This window comes from Corapipo altera, unplaced genomic scaffold (genome assembly GCF_003945725.1).
Source record: "Corapipo altera isolate COAL_440 unplaced genomic scaffold, ASM394572v1 71, whole genome shotgun sequence".
In the NCBI taxonomy this organism is placed as follows: Eukaryota; Metazoa; Chordata; class Aves; order Passeriformes; family Pipridae; genus Corapipo; species Corapipo altera.
Genome location: NW_020884916.1, coordinates 6072453 through 6092638, shown reverse-complemented (window position 1 = coordinate 6092638; position 20186 = coordinate 6072453). Strand labels below are relative to the sequence as shown.

General features: G+C 50.4%; 1 protein-coding gene across 1 annotated transcript in view; it reads left to right on the top strand.

Moving 5' to 3' along the window:
* Nucleotides 1-227: 227 nt before the first annotated feature.
* Nucleotides 228-20186, top strand: part of ETS1 (ETS proto-oncogene 1, transcription factor) — an 86224-nt gene continuing 66265 nt past the window's right edge. The window contains exons 1-3 of the mRNA XM_027655609.1: nucleotides 228-330; nucleotides 7443-7525; nucleotides 10356-10500. Of these exons, the coding sequence (XP_027511410.1) occupies nucleotides 7454-7525; nucleotides 10356-10500 (217 nt within the window). The 5' untranslated portion in view covers nucleotides 228-330; nucleotides 7443-7453. The remainder of the gene's footprint in view (nucleotides 331-7442; nucleotides 7526-10355; nucleotides 10501-20186) is intronic.

The following is a 20186-nucleotide window of genomic DNA, read 5'->3' as shown; positions in this document are numbered from 1 at the left end:
CCCTCGGACCCCTGTGCAGGACACGGGACCCCGCGGCCGCCCCTCGCTGCCCCATCAGCGCCTCCAGCTCACGTCGGTTTTGCCTCCCCAGAGCCGTGACAGCTGCCAGAGGTGGTTTTTTCCTGGCCGGCGGCTGGAATCGCCTTTCGCAGCCCTGGGTGCGGGGCTGACCACTCCCCCTCCCTTTGAATAGGCAGCCCTGCCGCACACACGATGGGATTTCCATCCTCTCCGGCGCGCAGGATACACCAGGTAGTTGGGAAGAGAGCGGAGACAAGTGTGGGAAGCCGTGGAGGACTTAAGATTTTCCCTGGGTTTTCCAGCTGAGTCGTAAGTGGAGGGGGAAGAGAGGCTCTTTAAACTCTTTTGTGGGTTGGAGGTACCAGGAAATTTTCAGGGTATCTCAGATTTGTTTTGTTGGTGATTTACTCTTCCTCTCCCCATTTCCAATCTCACCCAGTTACTGATTTGTGTGTTTGCTACTGCAAGGTCTTATAGAAATGTCTGAGCTGATGCTTTCCTTCAAAAATCCCCTTTTTTAAAATATCAGGTATATAAATTTGATATGGATATTTAGGGGAATATTATTTTTTTCCTTGTCTAGGCAGAAGGCTGTGCCTTAGCATTTGTACAATGGATTAAATTTGTAGTTCCTTTTATGTTTTGAGTTGTAATTTGGGTTTGAAAGGAGGTTGGTTTGTATTTGCTGTGAGGGAGGGGAGAATCCAAGTGCTCGGGGTCGGATGTTCACTCCTCACATGGAGTAGCCCCTCAGACAGGGGCAGATTCCTGCCTTGGAGGGATCTTGGAAGGCATTTGCTGTGACACCTGGGTGTGTTTTCCCCAGCAATGCCATCCCCCCAAGGGCACACGGTGCCACAGGTGCCAGCCCTGGCCGGTGGGAGGATGTGCAGGGTGGCAGCCCCGGGGATGTGCTGCTGTGCCACTGCCATTCCCTGGGAAGGGCAGAGCCTGCCCTGCCAGCCCAGGCAGAGGGAAGGGGGAGTCCCTGAGGAGCCCAGCCAAGGCCTTCCCCCTTCCCATTTGTCTCTAAATCATTGCTTTGCATGTGGCCACTCACTGGGTATTACAGCCACCATCAACTTCCCATCCTGGGCTGTCAACTGACACCTTTGGGGGCTGTGGGCTGGCTCCAGAGTGGTTTCCTGCACAGCCTGCTCATGCTGCCTCTCATTCTGCTGGTTTTCAAGCTTTCCCCTGCCTGTCATGTACATAATTTCCTGAAAAAACTGATTTTTTTTGGTCTCCCCAGTCACTTTTGGGGATGAACCCCCTCACCCAGGGGCTGGGGGGTGTGTGGGTGCATTTTGTGCCCCCAGCACTGGTTTATGTGTGTGTGTCCCCCTTGTCCTAGGCTTCACTGTAGAGTTTTGGGGTACCACATGCTCCTCCAAGGCAGAAAACTGTCTCCTTCTTTATACATCTGGCCCAGAGAAATGAAGGGTACCCTCCCTTTCCACAGCAGTTTGGGTGCCTGGGGAAGAGAGGGGCTCTCAAAGCACCATCAGACCTGGGCAGGCTGGTCCCAGTTGTCCTGCTGGGGGTCCTGCAGGGATCCTGGAGCACAGCACAGCCTCCCAGCTGGGCTGGCAGTCCCTGTGCCAGGGGCAGCCTGGGCTCTGGGCTCTGGGGAACATGCTCCTTGTGGTGTCAGAGCCTTCCCTGGGGCAGGGAATCCCTCCTTGCTGGCTGGGAACCCACCCCATTCCCCAGATCCCATTCGCTCCCCTGGGCTTTGTCCCGGTCGAGGCCCTGGCCCATGACATTGTGCTCTGAGGCTGCTGCTTCACAGGGGCAAATTCAGGAGTGAAGGAACAGATGACCTAATTAACCTGCCCTTCACATCTCCCTGCAGTTGCAGGAGCTGCTGCAGCAGCATGATTTAATGGCAGCAGCCCCTCTGGTTTAGCATCCCTCCTAAACCCCTCTGCCTGCCATGACCCGGCTGTCAGCTCACCATACATCTGCTGGGCTGCTCAGGGGGGGGGTTACTTCAGCTTAATTATAAATTAGCAGCTGAGTAATTGATGAATGAACAGGGGAAAGGAGAAAGCTAAACAAAAAACAGTTCGCTACAAGCACAGAGAGCAAAGGCACACGTGTAAGGGAACCGTCCTGGCACTGTCTCACGACCACTGTCACCCAGCCCGGCCAGCGTTTATCCAGCCAAATGGGAAGGCTCTTGAGATCCCATCATATCTCCTTCAGATCTGACAGGCACCGAGGGAAGAAAGAGCCCAGCTGAAGCAGATGGGATCTGCTGACAGGCGGCCCCTGCCCCATCCTTCCCAAAAAACTCCTCCGGACGCGCTAATCCCGGGGCAGTCCCCGCCCCGCAGTTAAGATAGTGCTCAGACCCTCTCCCCCTCACTTTCCCCGGGTGACCTCGGCCAGGTCGTTTAACCTCTGGGAGTATTTACAGCGGGTGCAGAAGGGCAATTACCTCTCTATTTACCATATTTACTCTATTTACAATTGCTACTCTATTTACCATTGTTACTCTCTTTATCATTCCTATTCTATTTACCTTTGCTACTCTATTTACCACTGTCACTCTATTTACAATGGTAAACTGTTGCTCTATTTACCATTTTTATTCTATTTACCATTCCTATCTCTTTACCACAGCAGTATTTACTGCCCTGCCTGCTTTCCCTTCACTAAATCAGCTGTTATCTGCAGGATCACTACAAAGTTTTGAAATCCTAAGAACTGTGGGATTTCCAGCAGTTAAAAAGCACGGATTGTGACTAAAGGAAGCACACTCATTTCTGCTGCTCATGCTCCTGCCTTAGGGATGCTCCTTTTATTTTAAGCTGGTGCCAGGGTTTGATGAATTGAAGGGGTTTTTAACATGCCAATGGATCAACAAACACTCCCTCCCCTGAGAACTGAGCTGGCAGGAGGCCTGGAAAGTGCCAGGATGCCAGGGGTTAAAGACCTGTGGAAGGATGTCATTTCCACCAGCTCTTCTCCCCACCCCCTCAAAGATGATGAATTATTCCTTGATGGATAAATCAAGCGGCTATCACGGAGCAGCTCTGGGGCAGGAGCTGCCAGCCCATGGGGAAGGGGCTGGTTTGCCTTTTTAAAGTCTTCATTCAGGCTCTTGAAGCCAGAAACACTTTGGTGGGGTTGCTGGTGCTGCCCCATCCTCCTGGAGTGACCCTGTGGAAAAGGAATCTTCCTGGTTTATTGGGATGGAGGAAAAGCTCCCGGAATCCCGGTGAGCAGCTGTCCCAGCTGTGCCACCCTGCAGGGACACCCTCACTGGGTGCCCAGCTGGGGCTCAGGGTGTGGGGTGGGCAGAAGCTCAGTGTGGTCCTACAGCTCAGAAACTGGGGACCAGTCGGAGCCTCTGCATTTTACAACATTAAACTGGGAAACAGAGATGGGAATCTGTTGGTTCTGCCACTGGGAAGCCACTGTGGCCTCACTCCACTTCCCTCTCCCCATCCTTAAAACAGTATAAAACTAAAACATTATATGAAAATATTGTGAAGTGTCTTCATATATCCAACAGGCAAAGTTTGTTTTGTTCTAATGTATATTTTAAACTCCTTCCCAACTTTTGAAAGGGGGAGTGTGTGTGTGTGTGTTAATCATGAGGACAAACAGCGTTTCCCTTTTAAACTAAGCTCGGTAATTGATTTAAAATAATAATGATAAAAAAACCTTGTAAAAGAGGAGGGATGGATGTTGAAATGAAATTAAAATTTTAATTCAGTTTAGAAATGACCCAAGAGTCTCGTAGCTTTGGCTGGTACTTGATCAATTCCCAAAATAAATGCTGTTTCTCCCACACGTGTTTTCACAATAAGACACGAATAATAAGGGCAAACAATAAGGCTGAAGTCAAGCTATTAAGTCATTAAGGATTTTACCAAATGGGTCTGATTCCCCTCTATTAATTACCAGCTCTCTGCAAGCTCTGGATCAGGATTATCTGGGGGTAAATCTGCAGTGATTTCCTCCATCTCAGCCAAGTTACCTGCCCTGATGGCTCTGTCCTCAGCTCAGCTCAGCTCAGGGCCCTCATCAGAGCTGTCTGACAGCATCCAGGGGAGGGGAGGAACTATTTAGGCTCTTATTAGAGGAAGTTAAAGAGAAGCAAAATATCTCTCAAACATCAGGGAAACTTGCTGACAGTAAGAGACGTATTGGGCTGTGAAGTAGTTTCCTCTGGGAACTGGTGGAAGTTCTGTTAAAATTAGCCTGGACACAGCACAGCAGAGCTCCCTTTCTGCTTCCTCTGGCCTCCTCTTCCATACCTGCTTTTCCAGAGCACAATTATTCCGTGCACAGGATCCTTTTCTACCAGGGCCTGTCATTTAGTGGGTGGCATCTCTGCCCATGGAGGTGGGTTGTAAAGAGATGATCTTTAAGACCCTTTCCAACCCAAACCATTCCATGATTCCAGGTCCTTTTCACAGACTAGAGCCTCTGTCTCTCTGTACTTTAACCACTATCACCCACAAAACCTGCATCAGGTTGGGGGACTGATTTAACCTGCATTTAGGCTGGACTTGTCTTCAACCCCCAGGGGTGGGAGTGCAAACAGCTGCCGAGGTTTGTGTTGTGTTTCTGCCCCTCACCAGTGATTTTAACAGCACAGCTTGGTGGGGAAAGGAAACCAAAGAGCAAACTGGCTGTGAATCTCTCGGAGCTGCTGCCTAGAGATGATAATTCACCTCTCCCAGGCTCGGGAGGGGGTTGCTGGTGCTCTGGTTAAATCTTATTGATATTCCTGAGTGCACAAAGCCTTGTCCTGGGTGTCAGGATGGGTTTGGTGCCTCTGCTGTCACTGCAGCACATGTGGCTTCGAGCAGCAGTGTGTGGCCACTTGCTGGAAGGTTCAGCTGGCAAGTGCAGCCTGAGAGATGCAAACGACGCTCAGTGAGGCATGAAAGCAGCTCTCGAGAACCGTGGGACTCAGGTGTCTTCATCAAAGGCAAAAAAACCCCAGAGCAAACCCCAACTGCCTATTGCACAGGCTGCAGAGAGCAACAAAACTGCTCCCAGGAGCTGCTGCTGAACTGCTCTTTGAGGGCTGTAACTCCTCACTCTCCGACACGTGTGTGGCTCTGAAACAGGTGAACCAGCCCCAGGGTTTCTCTGCCTCCATTTCAGTGTCTGTCGTGTTCTGTGCAGTTAGGCAGCACTAATCTTGGCTTTAGGGCAAGGTCAGTTCACGTTTACCTGAGATGGTTTACATGTCCTGAGGGTGAGGATCAGGGGACCAGCGTGTGGGACTGACAGCCTTGAGCTTCCTTAGGGGATGCCCTTCATTCCAGGGATACTTCATCTCTGGGAATGTCCAAGGCCAGGTTGGACGGGACTTGGAACAACCTGGTAAGTGAAAGGTGTCCCTGCCCATGGCAGGAGGTGAAACAAGGTGGTCTTCAAGGTCCTTTCCAACCCAAACCATTCTGGGACTCTGTGATTACACAGAAAGGGGCTCCAGCACCGTCTGTGTCTCCCCAGCTGCAGCTTCAGCTGCAAAGAGACTGAAGCAAACGTGTTTTAACGCCTCGTTAGGGCTGGGAGGGCGTGCACAGATGCTGGGATTAGTTAAGGCTCCTCAGCCACAGTAACTCACACTCGGTGTGGTTTTGGGTACAGCACAAACAGAAATGGGCTCGTTGTTCTTCCACCACCTCGGTAGTTTTCAGTTTTGTGAATTAAAAAAAGAAAAGTTTTTCAAAACCAACAATGCCGGTGTGAGAACAAGAGTCAGTAGTAACAGGCAGGAAATGATGATGATCATTTAATACCCTGCACACGCAGGTGTTCCGTGTTTGGCCATTACTCACCGAGCAGGGGGAGGCAATGTCGGGGTCCCTGTTTGCTGAGGTGGTGAGTGAGGCACGGCCACAACAGCTCTGCCCTGCCCTGGGGGCTGGAGAACTGCTGGCCAGCCCTGGGAGCAGAGGGAAGGCTGGGAGCAGATCCCAGTCCTCCAGGAGCTGTTCAAGGGGCCGGTGCAGGGTTGGAGCTGAAGGTAATGTGGCTGTGCTGGTTCTGTGGAGAAGGATCAAGCACAAACCTTGTGAAACACAAGTCTGATGAGGGGCTGAGGGAGTTGGGGGGGGGCTCAGCCTGGAGAAAAGGAGGCTCAGGGGACACCTTCTGGCTCTGCAACTCCCTGACAGGACGGGGGAGCCAGGAGGTGTCAGGTTCTGCTCCCAGGGAACAGGGGACAGGAGGAGAGGAAACGGTCTCAAGTCGCACCAGCGAGGTTTAGGTTGGATATCAGGGAAAATTTCCTCACCTGAAGGGTTATCCAGCACTGGCACAGGCTCCTCAAGGCAGTGGTGGAGTCACCTTCCCTGGCATTGTTGAACACTGTGTATATGTGGTACCTGGGGATGTGGTGTAGTGGTGAACCTGGCAGTGCTGGGGAATGGTTGGATTGGTGATCCCAGAGGACATTTCCAACCCTCATGACTCTGTGATTTTATTCTGAGATGACTCAGACAAGTGTTTGCATCTGCAGTGGTTGCATTTGGCAGCTCAGGGCTCTGCAGGAGCCCGGAGGGGTTTCAGAGGAGCTGGAGTTGCTCTGTCCCCTCTGCTTAAAGCAGCTCCTCATCCCTCAGGCTGTGCCTCTATTCCCAGATGGAAGCAGCCATTCCCTTGGCTCCCAGGCACATCCTGCTCAGCCTCCTCCCCCTCTGCTCCTTCCTCCAGCACCTTTGAGTCACATCCACCAAAACCAAGTGCCCTGGTCCTGCACTTTCCACTGGGCACTTAAAGGAGAGAGGGAGAAACATCCACAGCTCTGATATCAGAGCCACACTGCAGCTCTTTCACCTCAGCCACACAAACGGGCTCCTGGATCATTAAATATTCCATCTAAAGAGCAGCTCTGGTAGGACTTGCTCACAGGAGTAAATCCCATGTGAGGAATGCCAGGCAAGGCAGAGATTTAGCAAGGCAAACATAAGCTAATCTGGGAAAACAGAGGATGTCTCCTGAAAACAGTAAAGTTCTTTGTGAAACAGGCTGGTTCTGACCAAGCTGTGACAGGAAAGGTGTTGAGCTCAACAAAGTGGCTTTTTTTTTTCTCTCTCTCAAAAGAAAAAAAATTGGCAACGATTTCCCACCGATTCTCCAGCAAAGGAAATATGATCTCATCTTCCCTCAGAGCAGCTCCATCAGCTTCCAGGTGATAATTCAGTCACCATTGTCAGGCTCTCCCCAGTTTACACTAATGGATCTGTGTGTTTGCATTGTTGATACAACCCATCTAATCACAGCATCTCCTCTTAATACAGATATTTTCCCCCTTTTCCAGCTCATACTCATTAAGGTGATGGTGTGCTCTGAGAAAGCAGGGATTATGACCGTGAGAAAGCAGGGATTTAGCTGCTTCTCTCACTTTTTGTGGCCTGTCATCTAATCCATCTCCATTTTTTCAGGCACCTCCAAGATGATGAGTTACTACATGGACACAACCATTGGCAGTGCAGCCCCTTATCCTTTGGCTCGACCTGGAGTGATGGTAAGGAACACCCAGGACAAGGGGGGAGAGGCTGGAGGAGGGTGGGTCTAGATCAAACATAAAGAAGAAATTCTTTACTACAAGGGTGGGGAGGCCCTGGCACAGGTTGCCCAGAGAAGCTGTGGCTGCCCCATCCCTGAAAGTGTTCAAGGTCAGGTTGAATGGGGCTTGGAGCAACCTGGGCTAGTGGGAGGTGTCCCTGCCCATGGAACTAAATGATCTTTAAGGTCCCTTCCAACCCAAACCAGTCTGGGATTCTACGAAAGAAAGGAGCTGGGGTTATTTTTCTACCCCAGCAGTGGGTTTTTCTCCAGCCCACTGAGAGGGTTTGGTGTCATCCACCGAGTACTCCAAGGTTTTAGGCAGCTCAGAACAGCTCCCAAATTCCCAGTGTTTATCCAGAGCTTATCTGAAGCTCTGGAGCCTGCAAACCTCCCCTGGAAATGGGATCCTACATCGGATTTCCTGCGCTTGTGTTGGGAGGAGGGTTCTTGGAGGGCCCATTGTCCCAGTGCCTCCGCCGGCCGGGCTGACCTTCACCTGCAGGGACGAGTGTGGGGGAACAGCACAAAGCACAGCTTTGGCAAAGATTCCCTTGCTTTTCTGGGGGTTTGGCACAATTTTGGTGCTCCCTCTGCTGAGCCAGCTCTGTTCTGTGTGGGCAGTTGATGGGCAGTTGTATATAATACAATTTGCAGTGTGATCCTGGACATGGCCAGGCCAGTGACCAGCAGCTCTGGGACAGGCTTGGCAGTGCCTTAAGCCTTTTCTAGAGAAATCAGACCCAGATTTAGAGAAATCAGACCCAGATTTAGAGAAATCAGACCCATATTTAGAGAAATCACCTCCACATTTAGAGAAATCTGACCAATATTTAGAGAAATCACATCCACATTTGGAGAAATCACCCATACTTAGAGATATCAGGCCCATATTTAGAGAAATCAAACCCATAAAGATATCACCTCCAAATTTAGAGAAATCACCTCCACATCTAGAGAAATCACCTCCACATCTAAAGAAATCAGACCCATATTTAGAGATATCACCTCCATATTTAGAGAAATCTGACCCATATTTAGAGAAACCAGACCCATATTTAGAGATATCACCTCCATATTTAGAGAAATCAAGCCCACATTTAGAGATATCAGACCAATATTTAGAGAAGTCAGACCCATATTTCGAGATATCAGGCCCATATTTATGGAAATCACCTCCAAATTTAGAGAAATCACCTCCATGTTTAGAGAATTCAGACTAATATTTAGAGAAATCATCTCCATATTTAGAGAAATCACAGAACACTTGCTGAAAAGCACAATTTTCACCAAAATAGGAAGAAAAGGCCACTCTGAGCCTTGAAATTTTGCAGCTCCATATCTTCCCTTTAAATGGTTCTGAGTGTGCATTTGGCTTTTAAATATTGATTGGAGATGAAGCAAAGCCATTTCCCTTGTGGGGAAATGGTAATAATAATAAAAAATTAAAACATCCTGCATTTATTTATAGGTATTTGTATGTTATTATCCTCTTTTAAAGAGATAAACACTTAAATGCAACATATATATTATATGGTATATATGTATATACATGTACATGTATACGGTAAATATATATATAAGGTATATACACACATATATATACTACATATTTATGGTGTGTACATATATATACACACTATAGATACAGATATTTATAAATATATATGTATAAAATAGGTATGTACAGAACAAAATGAAAATTATATCCTGGGATTGTTTGTGAATTGATAATCTTAAAGGTTTTTCCCAACCCAAACAATTATAAATACTCCATATCTTTGTATATATAATAGAGATATTTTCTTTACAGAGGCTGAATCTAACTTCATACACAATAAAAATGAAAGTATAATTCATATTGAGTTCTAGCCTAGGATTACATATGTGTGGGTATGTAAATACTTATATCACACATATAATGTGCATATACACATATAATGTATTATATGTAAGTGATATAATATAATAATATGGTGTATTATATATATGGTATATATAGATGATATATATAGATGGTATATTATATATATTATAATATGGTATGTTATGTAATATAAATGCAATAATACATAGTTTATATAAATATGCATGTGTATATATGTAAATATATGGGTATCTATGTATATAAATACACATGTGCACATAGGAGATATATATCTCATACACACATTAATACCTTTATGTGTACACACAGGTATGCCTGTGGACACAAAAATACAACCAATACAAATACAAATAACCCAAATACAACCCCAAATACCCCAAATATAAATAACCCAAATGTAAATATAACTAACCCAAATACAAATATAAATACAAGTGTAATGATCACAAATAATGTCAGCATAAATAGGAACAGGAACAGACACATGGCAGCTCACCCCACAGCACGGGGACCATAATGCCTGGGCAGGGCTGTGGCTTCGGCACCCCCCCAGCACCCTCCTCATTTCTGGGGGGTATTGGGGCTCCTGCTTGTGCTGCCAAAAAATCCCCGTTCCAGTTTGGGGGCTGGAACAAAGCCTGGCCATGAGGGGTGTCCTGCTGGAGCCCCTCCCAGCCCACCCTGCTGAGCAGGGCCCCGCTCTGCACCTTTGCTTTTCCCTCCCCTCTGTTCAGAAAGGCCCCTTTTGCCTCCCCGTGTCACCCCTCAGTGACAGTTTTTGGGAGCACACCCTGTAGGAGCGGGGCTCGCTGCCTGCTTTGGGGGAAGCTTCGCTGCCACCTCGCCCTGGGTGTCTCTCTCGGGTCCTGCTCCGCTGACACTTCCCCTCTCCCTCTTCCAGAAGGCGGGAGCCGCCGGTGCCTGCGAGGATCCCTGGGTGAGCTGTGGCTTCCAGGCCTCCTGCTGCCCACCCCGGCCCTGCTGCCCGCTGTGGGACGAGCCCAGCACGCAGGAGGTGCCCACGGGGCTGGAGCACTACGGCACAGGTAGGACACTGGGGGTGCCGGGGGGGGCTCGGGGGCATCTTTGGGTGAACAACCAAACCTAAAGCCCCTCTGTGCGCTGTTTGGGGTCCAGAGTGTCCTCCTGGTCTCCTTCCTCCTACATTTGCTTTCTGCCCCAGTCCTGGCTTTCTTTTTTGGTTTTTTTTGCCCTTAATGCATCCCCAAGGCACAGCATCACCACGCTGGTGCGCTGGGGTCAGTGCAGATGGGGCCAGAAAGCAGATAAACCCCTTAAAACTGCTTTGTTCAACTATTCCTCTCCTGTCAGAGCAAAGCTGAAGGATGAGAGCTTCCTTCTTCCCTGCCGTGGTGTGGGAGAACTTCTCTCCTCTTTCAAGTGGTTATTTTGCTGGGTTTTTTGATGTTTTGAAGTCCTGCATTCCCCTTGCATTTAGGGACAGCAGCCCTGGTTGCTGCTTGCTGGGATCTTCCCAGCCATGGGGGTCTCCAGGAGGATATCGTGGGCAGGGTGGACCTGCCAACCTGCTGCTTGCATCTTCAGCATTTCTCATGGCATTTGCAGGACTGATGTCCTGGTGAGTGGCTTTGGAAAGGGCCATTCATGGAAGGCTGCAGGGAAATGGGGACTCACAAGTTTTCATTCCACTGTGGTTGTAATTTTGAGTCTCTTGTAGCTCCATGCCTTGCACTGGCACAGGTTTCCCAGAGAAGCTGTGGCTGCCCCATCCCTAGAAGTGTCCAAGGCCAGGCTGGACGGGGCTTGGAGCAACCTGGGCTAGTGGAAGGTGTCCCAGCCCATGGCAGGGGATGGGACAAGATGAGCTTCAGGGTCCCTTCCAACCCAACCCCTTCTGGGATTCCATGATTCCTTGGCAAGGTGATGTCACAGTCTCCAGGTCCCCCAGCTGGAGAGGTGTGGCCATCCTGGTTGCCATGTGTGCCCAGCTGAAGCCATGCCCTGGTGGTGCTGCAGGTTGGGCTCCTCTGACACATTCAGAGCCCAAAAGCCGTTACAAAGTCACCGCTGACTAATTCTTGCCCCACACGTTGTTCAACACCTGAATCTTCAAGCTGAGCTTGCACTTTGGGCTGCTTTTGTGGAAGGGGTCCCTGCCCATGGCAGGGGGGTGGAATGAGATGGTCTTTAGGGTCCCATCCAACCCAAACCATTCTGGGATTCCAGAGCAGACCAACCCAAACCACTCCTGCATAACCAACTGGCAGCAGATGTGATCATGCAGGCAGGTGGGACAGGGAACAGTTTTAAACTAAAAGAGGAGAGATTTAGGTTAGATATTAGAAGGGAATTCTTTACTCACAGGGTGGGGAGGCCCTGGCACAGGTTGTCCAGAGAAGCTGTGGCTGCCCCATCCCTGGAAGTGTCCAAGGCCAGGTTGGAGCAATATGGGATAGTGGATGTCCTTGCCCGTGGCAGGGGTGGAACAAGATGGAATTTAGGTCTCTTCCAACCCAACCCATCCTAGGATTCTGTGTCAGGTGGGCAGTTGTTCTCCTGCCCCTGGGATGGGTGATGGGACCCCAGCCCAGAGCCCTGTGGTGCTGTGGCAGAGCAGAGGGCTCAGGTACAGCCTGGCACGGGCACAGAACTGAGGGAAAGGGCTCAAGTTACACAAATGTGACCTTTGCAAAGGGCCAATATGAAGTTTATGTTTCACTTTAGTCCCACATAAGCCTGTCTTGAAGCACTTAAATCCCATGTAAGCCTTGGTATGGCATGTGCTGCTCTCCTGTGGCTTGTTCCAAGCTCGTTAGTTCTTCACATTGGCCCCTTGGGGAGGCAGAACCCTGATGTTCAGAGACTTTTTGCAGCTAAAGAGTACAGCAGAACCAGGGACTGTTGTCAAATGTACAGTCTGAAATCTCTCCTTGGCAAAGATTCAGGCATTTGGGTTTTTTTTTTACATTCTCCTTTGGTGAGTGCTTGTGTGTGAGCAGGAGGTGGACACAGAGAGCTGTGCCTGTGACTGGAGCAAAGCTCCTCTGCCTATTCCCAGCCCTCCTTATTCCAGCTATTTGCTCAACTCCTGTGGGTGACCTCTCTCAGCATGATGTCAGCTCAGCTCTGATGAAATCTGCCCCGGCAGCATTTGGATTTGCTCAGACATTTTGCAAATCTGTGCCTGGAAAGTTTTCTTAGTGGTTTTTTTTCCCTCCCCTCTCCCCTTTTCTGTGGAAGTGCTCTCTCCAGGGACCAACATATCTGCAGCCCAGATCTTCATTACCCCACGCTGGCTCTGTGAAATGTCCTCTTCCAGAGGCTGGAGCCTCCTTCAAACCTCAGTGAGGCCAGGGAAAGAAACTCAAGTTGGCATTGTCTTCCACAGCTTTTGATCAAACTTTTGGCACTTTGGCACAGGTAGAACAGGCTCCTGGTTCTCTTGCAAGACCTAAGGGTCACTTTTCAGTTCTGCCCGTTGCAATGCAAGGTACTCTTTCTCTGATTTGTTTTTTAGTGCTGCTGTTTCTTCAGTCTAGAGCAGTTTCTAATTTTAAACGAGAGGAAACTCTCATTTGTATATAGGGCCAGGAACAGTTTTCATTTCTCCTTTGTGTCTCGGGTGCACATTAAAACCATTTGTCATCTATTCTTCTGGTGTACTAGAGGCTATTTTGGTTTTCATGGTCTCGATGTTGGTGAAAGAAACAAGTCAACAAGGAAAATGCAAGTGTGAATATATCCCCTTGCAATAGAAACCACACTATTTCTAAAAGTTTGAGAGCTGCCTTGTGTTTAGAGGAGATGTTTTGCCTTTGAAGCTTGGCTGAGTTTATTTACACTGTGCTTGAGGCTGATAAGATTATTCAGTGATATGGAGAAAGGGAAGCCTGATGTGGATTTAGCTGTAGATGAAGACAAGAAGGGGTGGAGTTTTTTTTGTTTGAAAGGCCAAAATTTGGCAATGGGCCAGAGGCAGTTTTATTTGTTAGTTTGCTGCCACAGTCTGTGGGGCACATGTTGGGAACATCACTGCCCTGAGAACCAACCAGGGTTCACAGCCAGAGAAAGGCACATCCCAGAGGTGACAGAATGAATCCAGCCAGAAGGGAACTGCTGCCTGTGTGTGGACAGGAGCTTTGCTCCTTGCACAGGTGGGATCAGGGCTGGAAAGGTCACTGCACCTCAGCTGATCCATCTGCCAGCCCAAAGAAATGCCACGGGCCTGCCCGAAGTGGCAGCACTGCCGAGAGGATGCTGAGAGTCACACTTATGTTTCATTCATAAGGAAACAGTATCCTGATATTACTCCCTGGCTGTATTTTTTTGGATTATACAAGGTTAGGCATAAAGCTGGAGTGAAGGAAAAGATTTGATAATGGTATTATCAAATTATTATGGAGCTCTGAGCAACCTGATTTTGTGGCATCCTGCCCAGGGCGGGGGGTTGAAGTGAGATGATCTTTAAGGTCCCTTCCAACCCAAACCACTCAGGGATTCTGTTCTTCCATGATAATTTCAACATGGATACAGCCCTGGCTGCGCTGCCTTTCTGAGCCAAGGCCACTGTGACAACCCCTTCCCCCCTGGCCAGGTTTGTTTTCCTCAGTGAGAGGGGAGCTAAAGCTGTTGTTGATGGCAGTGAGGATGGAAGGACACTGGCTGAAGTTTCTACGACTGCTGTGCTGAATTAGCACCCTTGGAATGAAGGTGTTCCCAGCCTTTTGGATACTACTGGAGTATTTTGAGGAGTGATCTTACTTTCAGTGAGAAAGGAATCCCAGAATCCCAGAATGGGCTGGATTGGAAGGGATCCTCAAGCCCATCTCGTTCCACCCCTGCCATGGGCAGGGACACCTTCCACTAGCCCAGGTTGCCCCATCCAACCTGGCCTTGGACACTTCCAGGGATCTTTTGTAGAGGAAAAGGCAGAGCTGGTCCCTCCTGGGCATCAAGTCCCTGGAGCCTGGACTGGTTTGGGCAGGAAAGCAAAGCCCTTGTAGCCAGAGCAACACATCCTAGGGTGCTCTGCCCCAGCAAAGCAGGGATGGATGTGCCCCCACCCTACTGACCCTGTGAGCTCCCTCCCAGCCCAGCTCAGCCTGGAGCCAGCCAGGAGTCCCACAGGACCTCCTGCAGCCCTGGGGAGCTCTCCCTGCCTTTCCCCACGTGGCCCCCTCCTCCTGCACGAGTCCTGCTCTTTTCCCGCTGGAGAATCCCGGAGGAAAGTGCTTTCTGGGAGCGCTTTCTGGGCCGGCTTCCAGGCCCACGCTCGGGGAAGGGGCTTGGGGAGGAGGAGGAGGGTGGGGGAAGGTGAAAGCTGACCGTGCTCAGCCCGATGGCTTCTCCAGCTGCAGCACATTTTCCGAGCGAAGCTTTTTTTTCTTAAAAAAAAAAAATCTGCGTTTTTTTTTCCTTCATGTCCTTTTATCCTATTTTTAACTGTGGCCTCCTTCCTTTTCTCAGCCTCCTCCAACACTTCCCCCTCCCCTGCTGCTGCTGCCTCCCCCGCACGCTCTGCTCTCGCAGAGATGAATGGGAGTCTTTTCACAGGGCAGCACAGCTGCCTGTGGCTGAAGCCTGGCAGGACATCCCAGCCCTTCTCCTGGGCCGGCCAGGATCTCCTCTCCATCCTTACTAAACCAGGAGCAGACAGGGGAGGACGTGCAGGAAGGTGAAGGGAAGCAGAACAGTGGGAAAAGGATGAGCCACTGTGGGGAGGGATGAGCGAGAGGGTGATGGAGGTTAATTCATCTCACTGGATCTTAATTCATCTCACTGGATCTTAATTCATTTGGTGGCTCAACAAAAGCCCTGCACAAACTCCTGCCTCTGCCCCACCTGCTGCCCCATCCCCCTGAGCTCTGCCAGGGGATGGATGAGCCCTTTCTGCTGGGCTGGGGCACCCCTCTGGCTGAGCTGGCACAGCCTTTTGTGCTCTGCAGCTGTTTGTAGCCTGGTGGAATGGGTTTTCCTTTCACTTTTCCTTGGTGGCATCTTTGGGTGTTTTGTTGGCTCCAGTTCAACCTTCTCTCCTGGGGCACTCTGGGCTTGGGGAAGGACACACGGAATTTTCCCTGTTAAAGGCACTTTCCAACCTATTGGTGGAGGGAGAAGATCCCTCAATGCTTTAGGAATAAATTTGGTGGAGGGAAAAGATCCCTCAATACCTTGGGAATTAATCTGGTGGAGGGAAAAGATCCCTCAATACCTTGGGAATGAATCTGGTGGAGGGAAAAGATCCCTCAATGCCTTGGGAATGAATTTGGTGGGGGGAAAAGATCCCTCAATGCCTTGGGAATGAATTTCAGAGCCCTGTGGGCTGCCTGTGGTGTCTTAGACTGCCTGTGCAGGATGCTGAGCAGTCCCTGGTTTGCTCTTCAGGTCAGTGGGAGCTGGGATATCTTCTTTGTGTGGGTCCTGGTTGTTTCCCAGGTGAGGAACACACACCCAGGTGATGCTGTGACACTCAGTGCTGCTCTAACCTGCTGCAACTCAGCACTTGGAGGGGTTTATTTGCTCTGAAGCAACAGAATGACAAAAATCCAGGCTTTCACTTTTCCATTTGTTTCCTGCCTGACTCTGGAAAATTCCTGGTCAAAACCCAAGGGAGCTCCCTGGGTCATCACCAGAGAAGGAGCTCTGAGCTCTTTTCCCACTTGGCTGCAGCCTGGATCAGCTGGGGAGCAGGGATCCTTCTCGGAGCAGGGATCCTTCTCTGAGCAGGGGTTTGGTCCCCTGGATGGGGCTGGGTGAGAGCTGGAAGGTTCTTGCTTGATTTTTGGGAGAAACATGCTGATTTTTTGGGATCCTCAAATGTAACAGGGGAGTGGGAGCTCAGCAAGAGGCAAAACTCAAGTTGTGGAGCTGCACCTCCCAAAACTGAGCAGCTCCAGTGTGCTGTGGGGGAGGGATAACGGGATGGAGAGTCAAGGGGGAAAGGGATAAGCAACAAACTATCCAGGGCTTCCCTGGGCCCTTGAGGATGGCTGCAGAAGATGTCTGGTTTTGGGATGCTCTTGGAGTAGGATTGATCCCTGTGTAGGGATAGAGTGAGCTGGATGTACCTGTTTCTTTTTCCAGAGGAGGAAACCATCCTGCATCACCACACACTTACCTCAGGCAGGCCACACAAAGCACAACTGGGGGAGGGATTTGAGCTTTCCCAAGAAAATTTCCCCAAAACCAAGACCCCTGGGGATCCAGGGCAGCAGAGCAGCCTCTCTGCAGGGTTTGGGTTGCCGTGGGTGGGCTGTGCTGGGCTGGCAGGAGCAGAGGGAGCAGCATCAGGGAGAGCAGAAATACGGGACAGGCTGCCCAGGGAATCATGGAATGATCATCCTTGGAAGCATTCAAAAAACATGTAGATGTGGCCCTTGGGGACGTGGTTTAGTGGCTGGTTAACGTTGGGCTGGATGTTCTTAGAGGGCATTTCCAACCCTGATGATTCCCTGGTTGTTTTTTCTCTCTGGATGGACAATGGGATGCCAGGAGAGTCTGGGGACAGGGGGGCTGGGACCCTGCAAGCAGCCTGTTCCTCTCAGCTCCTGGCAGCACGGAGCAGCTCTCCCCCTCCAGATGTTCTGTGTGTTTATAGCTGCTGAGCAAGGCACTGAACTCTCTCATTAATACTTTTCTCTCTCTCTCCCTCTCGTCGAAGCCAGAAGTCTCAGCTCAGAGCTGCAGCTGGAAGGAGCTGGGGTGAGGGGTGGGAGAGAGGAGGGAGGTGGATGCAAACCTTCCATCCCATTCAACTCCCCCTCTCCCGCTTCCCTCCCCCCGAATCCTCCCAAAATACACATGCCCCAAAAAAAGAAAAACACTAGCAGATTTTTTATTTCAGAAAGTAAACACTTAGGCCATGGGGGTCTGGAGGTTATGGGAAAAGAGGAAACCATTGGGCTAATCAGGCCGGGACACACTTCCCCTGCTGAAATAAAGCAGAAATCCTTGCCTTGCAGGGCGCCGGCGCGTTAACCCTGGAGCTGCCAGGGAGGGGAGCTCTGGGGAGCTCTGGGAGCATGGCCCTGCCCACGCCTGCTCCCTCAATCCCTGGGTTTTAGCCAGGGGAAGCGTGACGGGGAAGGGGAGCCAGCGCTCTGCAGCAACCCTTTGGCATTCCAGCCCTTTGGGAACGAGCTGTTGGGAATTTTTGAGTAGGAAATGAATTTTTTTGCTCTGGTTTATGAGCCATCCTATAGAATTTCAGTGCTGTTCTTGCCTGAGAACTCTGCCTGAGAGGAAATCTTGCTCTGCTTGAATCAGCGAGATCGGGGTAATTTCTGCAGAGCTTTTCAGAAAGCTCCTTTTTCCATCCTTTTTAGATTTGCATGAGGTGTATAAGTGATTAGATCATGGATTCTTTGGTTGCAAACCCTTCAGGGAGGAATCCTTCCTGCTCTCTTTTCCCCCGGTGTCTGTAGAGCACACTGCACATGGGGCCTGGCTGGGACATGGCACACCTTGGTGCTCCTGCAGGACAGGGAATGGCTGCAGTCCAGCTGGGAGTGAGCTCATGGGCCCTTGGTACCAGCTTACAATCTCAGTTTACCCTCTCTGAGCCTGGCCTTGGACTTCCATCCCCAGGCCCATGGGGGGATTGTCGAGGTGTCCCATGCAGGGCCAAGAGTTGAACTGGATGATCCTGATGGGTCCCTTCCAGCTCAGGAGATTTTATGATCCTGTGATTCCACAGCTCCTGTCACAGCCTGAGCTGTGCACCAGGAATGGGTGTCACTCCCAGGTCTCACATCTTCTGGAACCACTGAAGCTCTGTGTGTTTTGGAAGGGCTGGATTCCAATCTCTAATAAATATCAGCAGCTGCCCATTGCTGTGACCTGGGTCTGTTTGACCACAGCTTGTCCCCGTGACTGCTCCCTGTCCATCCTGCCAGGCTTTCAGGGAAGTCTGGATAGATTTTTCACCCAGCTCCTTGTTGCACCCAGGCTACCTTGGAACCCAAAGCCCATCCCAGTGTGGTGGAATTCATGGCACAGCACCCTGAGCTCCCCCAGCCTTCCCTCTGCTCCCACTGAGTGGGACCAGGCTGGAAGCAAAAGCCGCATGGAACAATTTGTAGCCAAGTGAAAGTGATCTTTCCGTTGGCACCAGGGAGGAGGTTTTCCCTCATCCCTTGGAGGGTGAGTGGTGAAAGGAGCCATCACCGGTTCCTTGAGCCATCAGCCCAACTCTTGCAACATTCCCAGCAGAGGCAAATCCCAGATAGGCTGTGATAGGGAGTGCAGACCTGCTGTGTCCCACCCTGCTATCTCAAGAATGCATTTGAACAGGAGCTGTTTCTGCAGCCTCTGGAGGTCGAGGCTTCAGATGGAAATCAAGCTGGAGAGACAGTCCCAGAGGGCAAATTTCAGGATTTTTGGAGTTAGTGTTCAGCTCAGATAAGCCCTTGAGGGCTCAGATACTTTATCTGAAACTTATCTGAGCTATTTGCATCACTTCAGTCTGAGAAACTGCTGTCAGACATTTGGGGAGCGTTTGGTTGTATTGGGATGGTCTGTCTTTTCTTTGAATTGTTATTTCCAACACACAGACACCTCCAGGGGGGTTGGACTGTCCTGTGCCCCACACAGCTCCAGGAGCTGCTGTGCAGGCTGGAGAGAGAAAGAGCTGGAAGCAGAAATACCAGGCTTAGAGCCATGAAAGAGTAATGACAGCACTAGGATGAATATTCCTTGAAAGCCCGGGGAGGGATTGCACCTCTCTGCTCTCTTTCTAAAACTGAATAGAAACAGCTCGAGCTGCTGTTAATTGTGGGTGGAAATGATTCCTCCTTTTCAGAGCAGACCCAGGTCTGACCTTTCCATATGAGCTTTGTTAGATTCTGTTTTGTGCATGGGAAGTTTTTCACCTTCTCTGGAGCTCCTGGGGGGAAATATGGGATCTGTGCTCTCCCACTGCTCTCCCAGATCCCTCTTCATCCCTGCTTTGCAGCAATCAACTCCTAGACTGGGAAGATCCTGCAGTGCCTGGGCTGGATAAAGCACCATCCTCCTCCCAGAGAGTGGAATGGGTTCATTCCCCTGAGCTCTCAGCCCTGATGGCTCTTCCCCAGCATCCACAGTCACAGAATCATTGAATCCCAGGATGGTTTGGGTTGGAAGGGGCCCCAAAGCTCACTTTGTCCCTGCCATGGCCAAGGTCACCTTCCACTAGCCCAGGTTGCTCCAAGCCCCATCCAACCTGGTCTTTTTAGGGAGGAAGGGTTCTCAGGGATAGAAACAGCAGCCCTGGCTGACATCCTACAGCTGGGATCTGGGAGACCTTGGATACACGACTTAACAGACAGTCTTTAGGCATCTAAACCCCACTGCTTTCCATGGAGTGAGGTGCCTGAACCCCTCCCAAGGCTCCTGTGAGCCCCTGCACAGCAGTTTCTCACGTTGGAGATGCAGATGATTAATTCAGTGCACATTTTATTGCAATGCTTAATTCACTGAGGTCAGGAGAGTGACTGGGAGTCCCCAGGGAGCTGTGCTGTGCTTGAGCCTGCTCAACTCCCCCCCCCCCCCACGTCTGCAGCAACCCTTCCCTGCCCAGGGAAGCTGCTTCCAGCACATGCTGGAGCTCACCCAGCCCAGGGATGGACCTTCCCGAGGGGTTTGGGATCAATAGGCCCGGACAGAGCTGCAGAGGGGTTTGGGATCAGTAGGCCTGGCAGAGCTGAGGGGTTTGGGATCAATAGGCCTGGCAGAGCTGAGGGGTTTGGGATCAATAGGCCTGGCAGAGCTG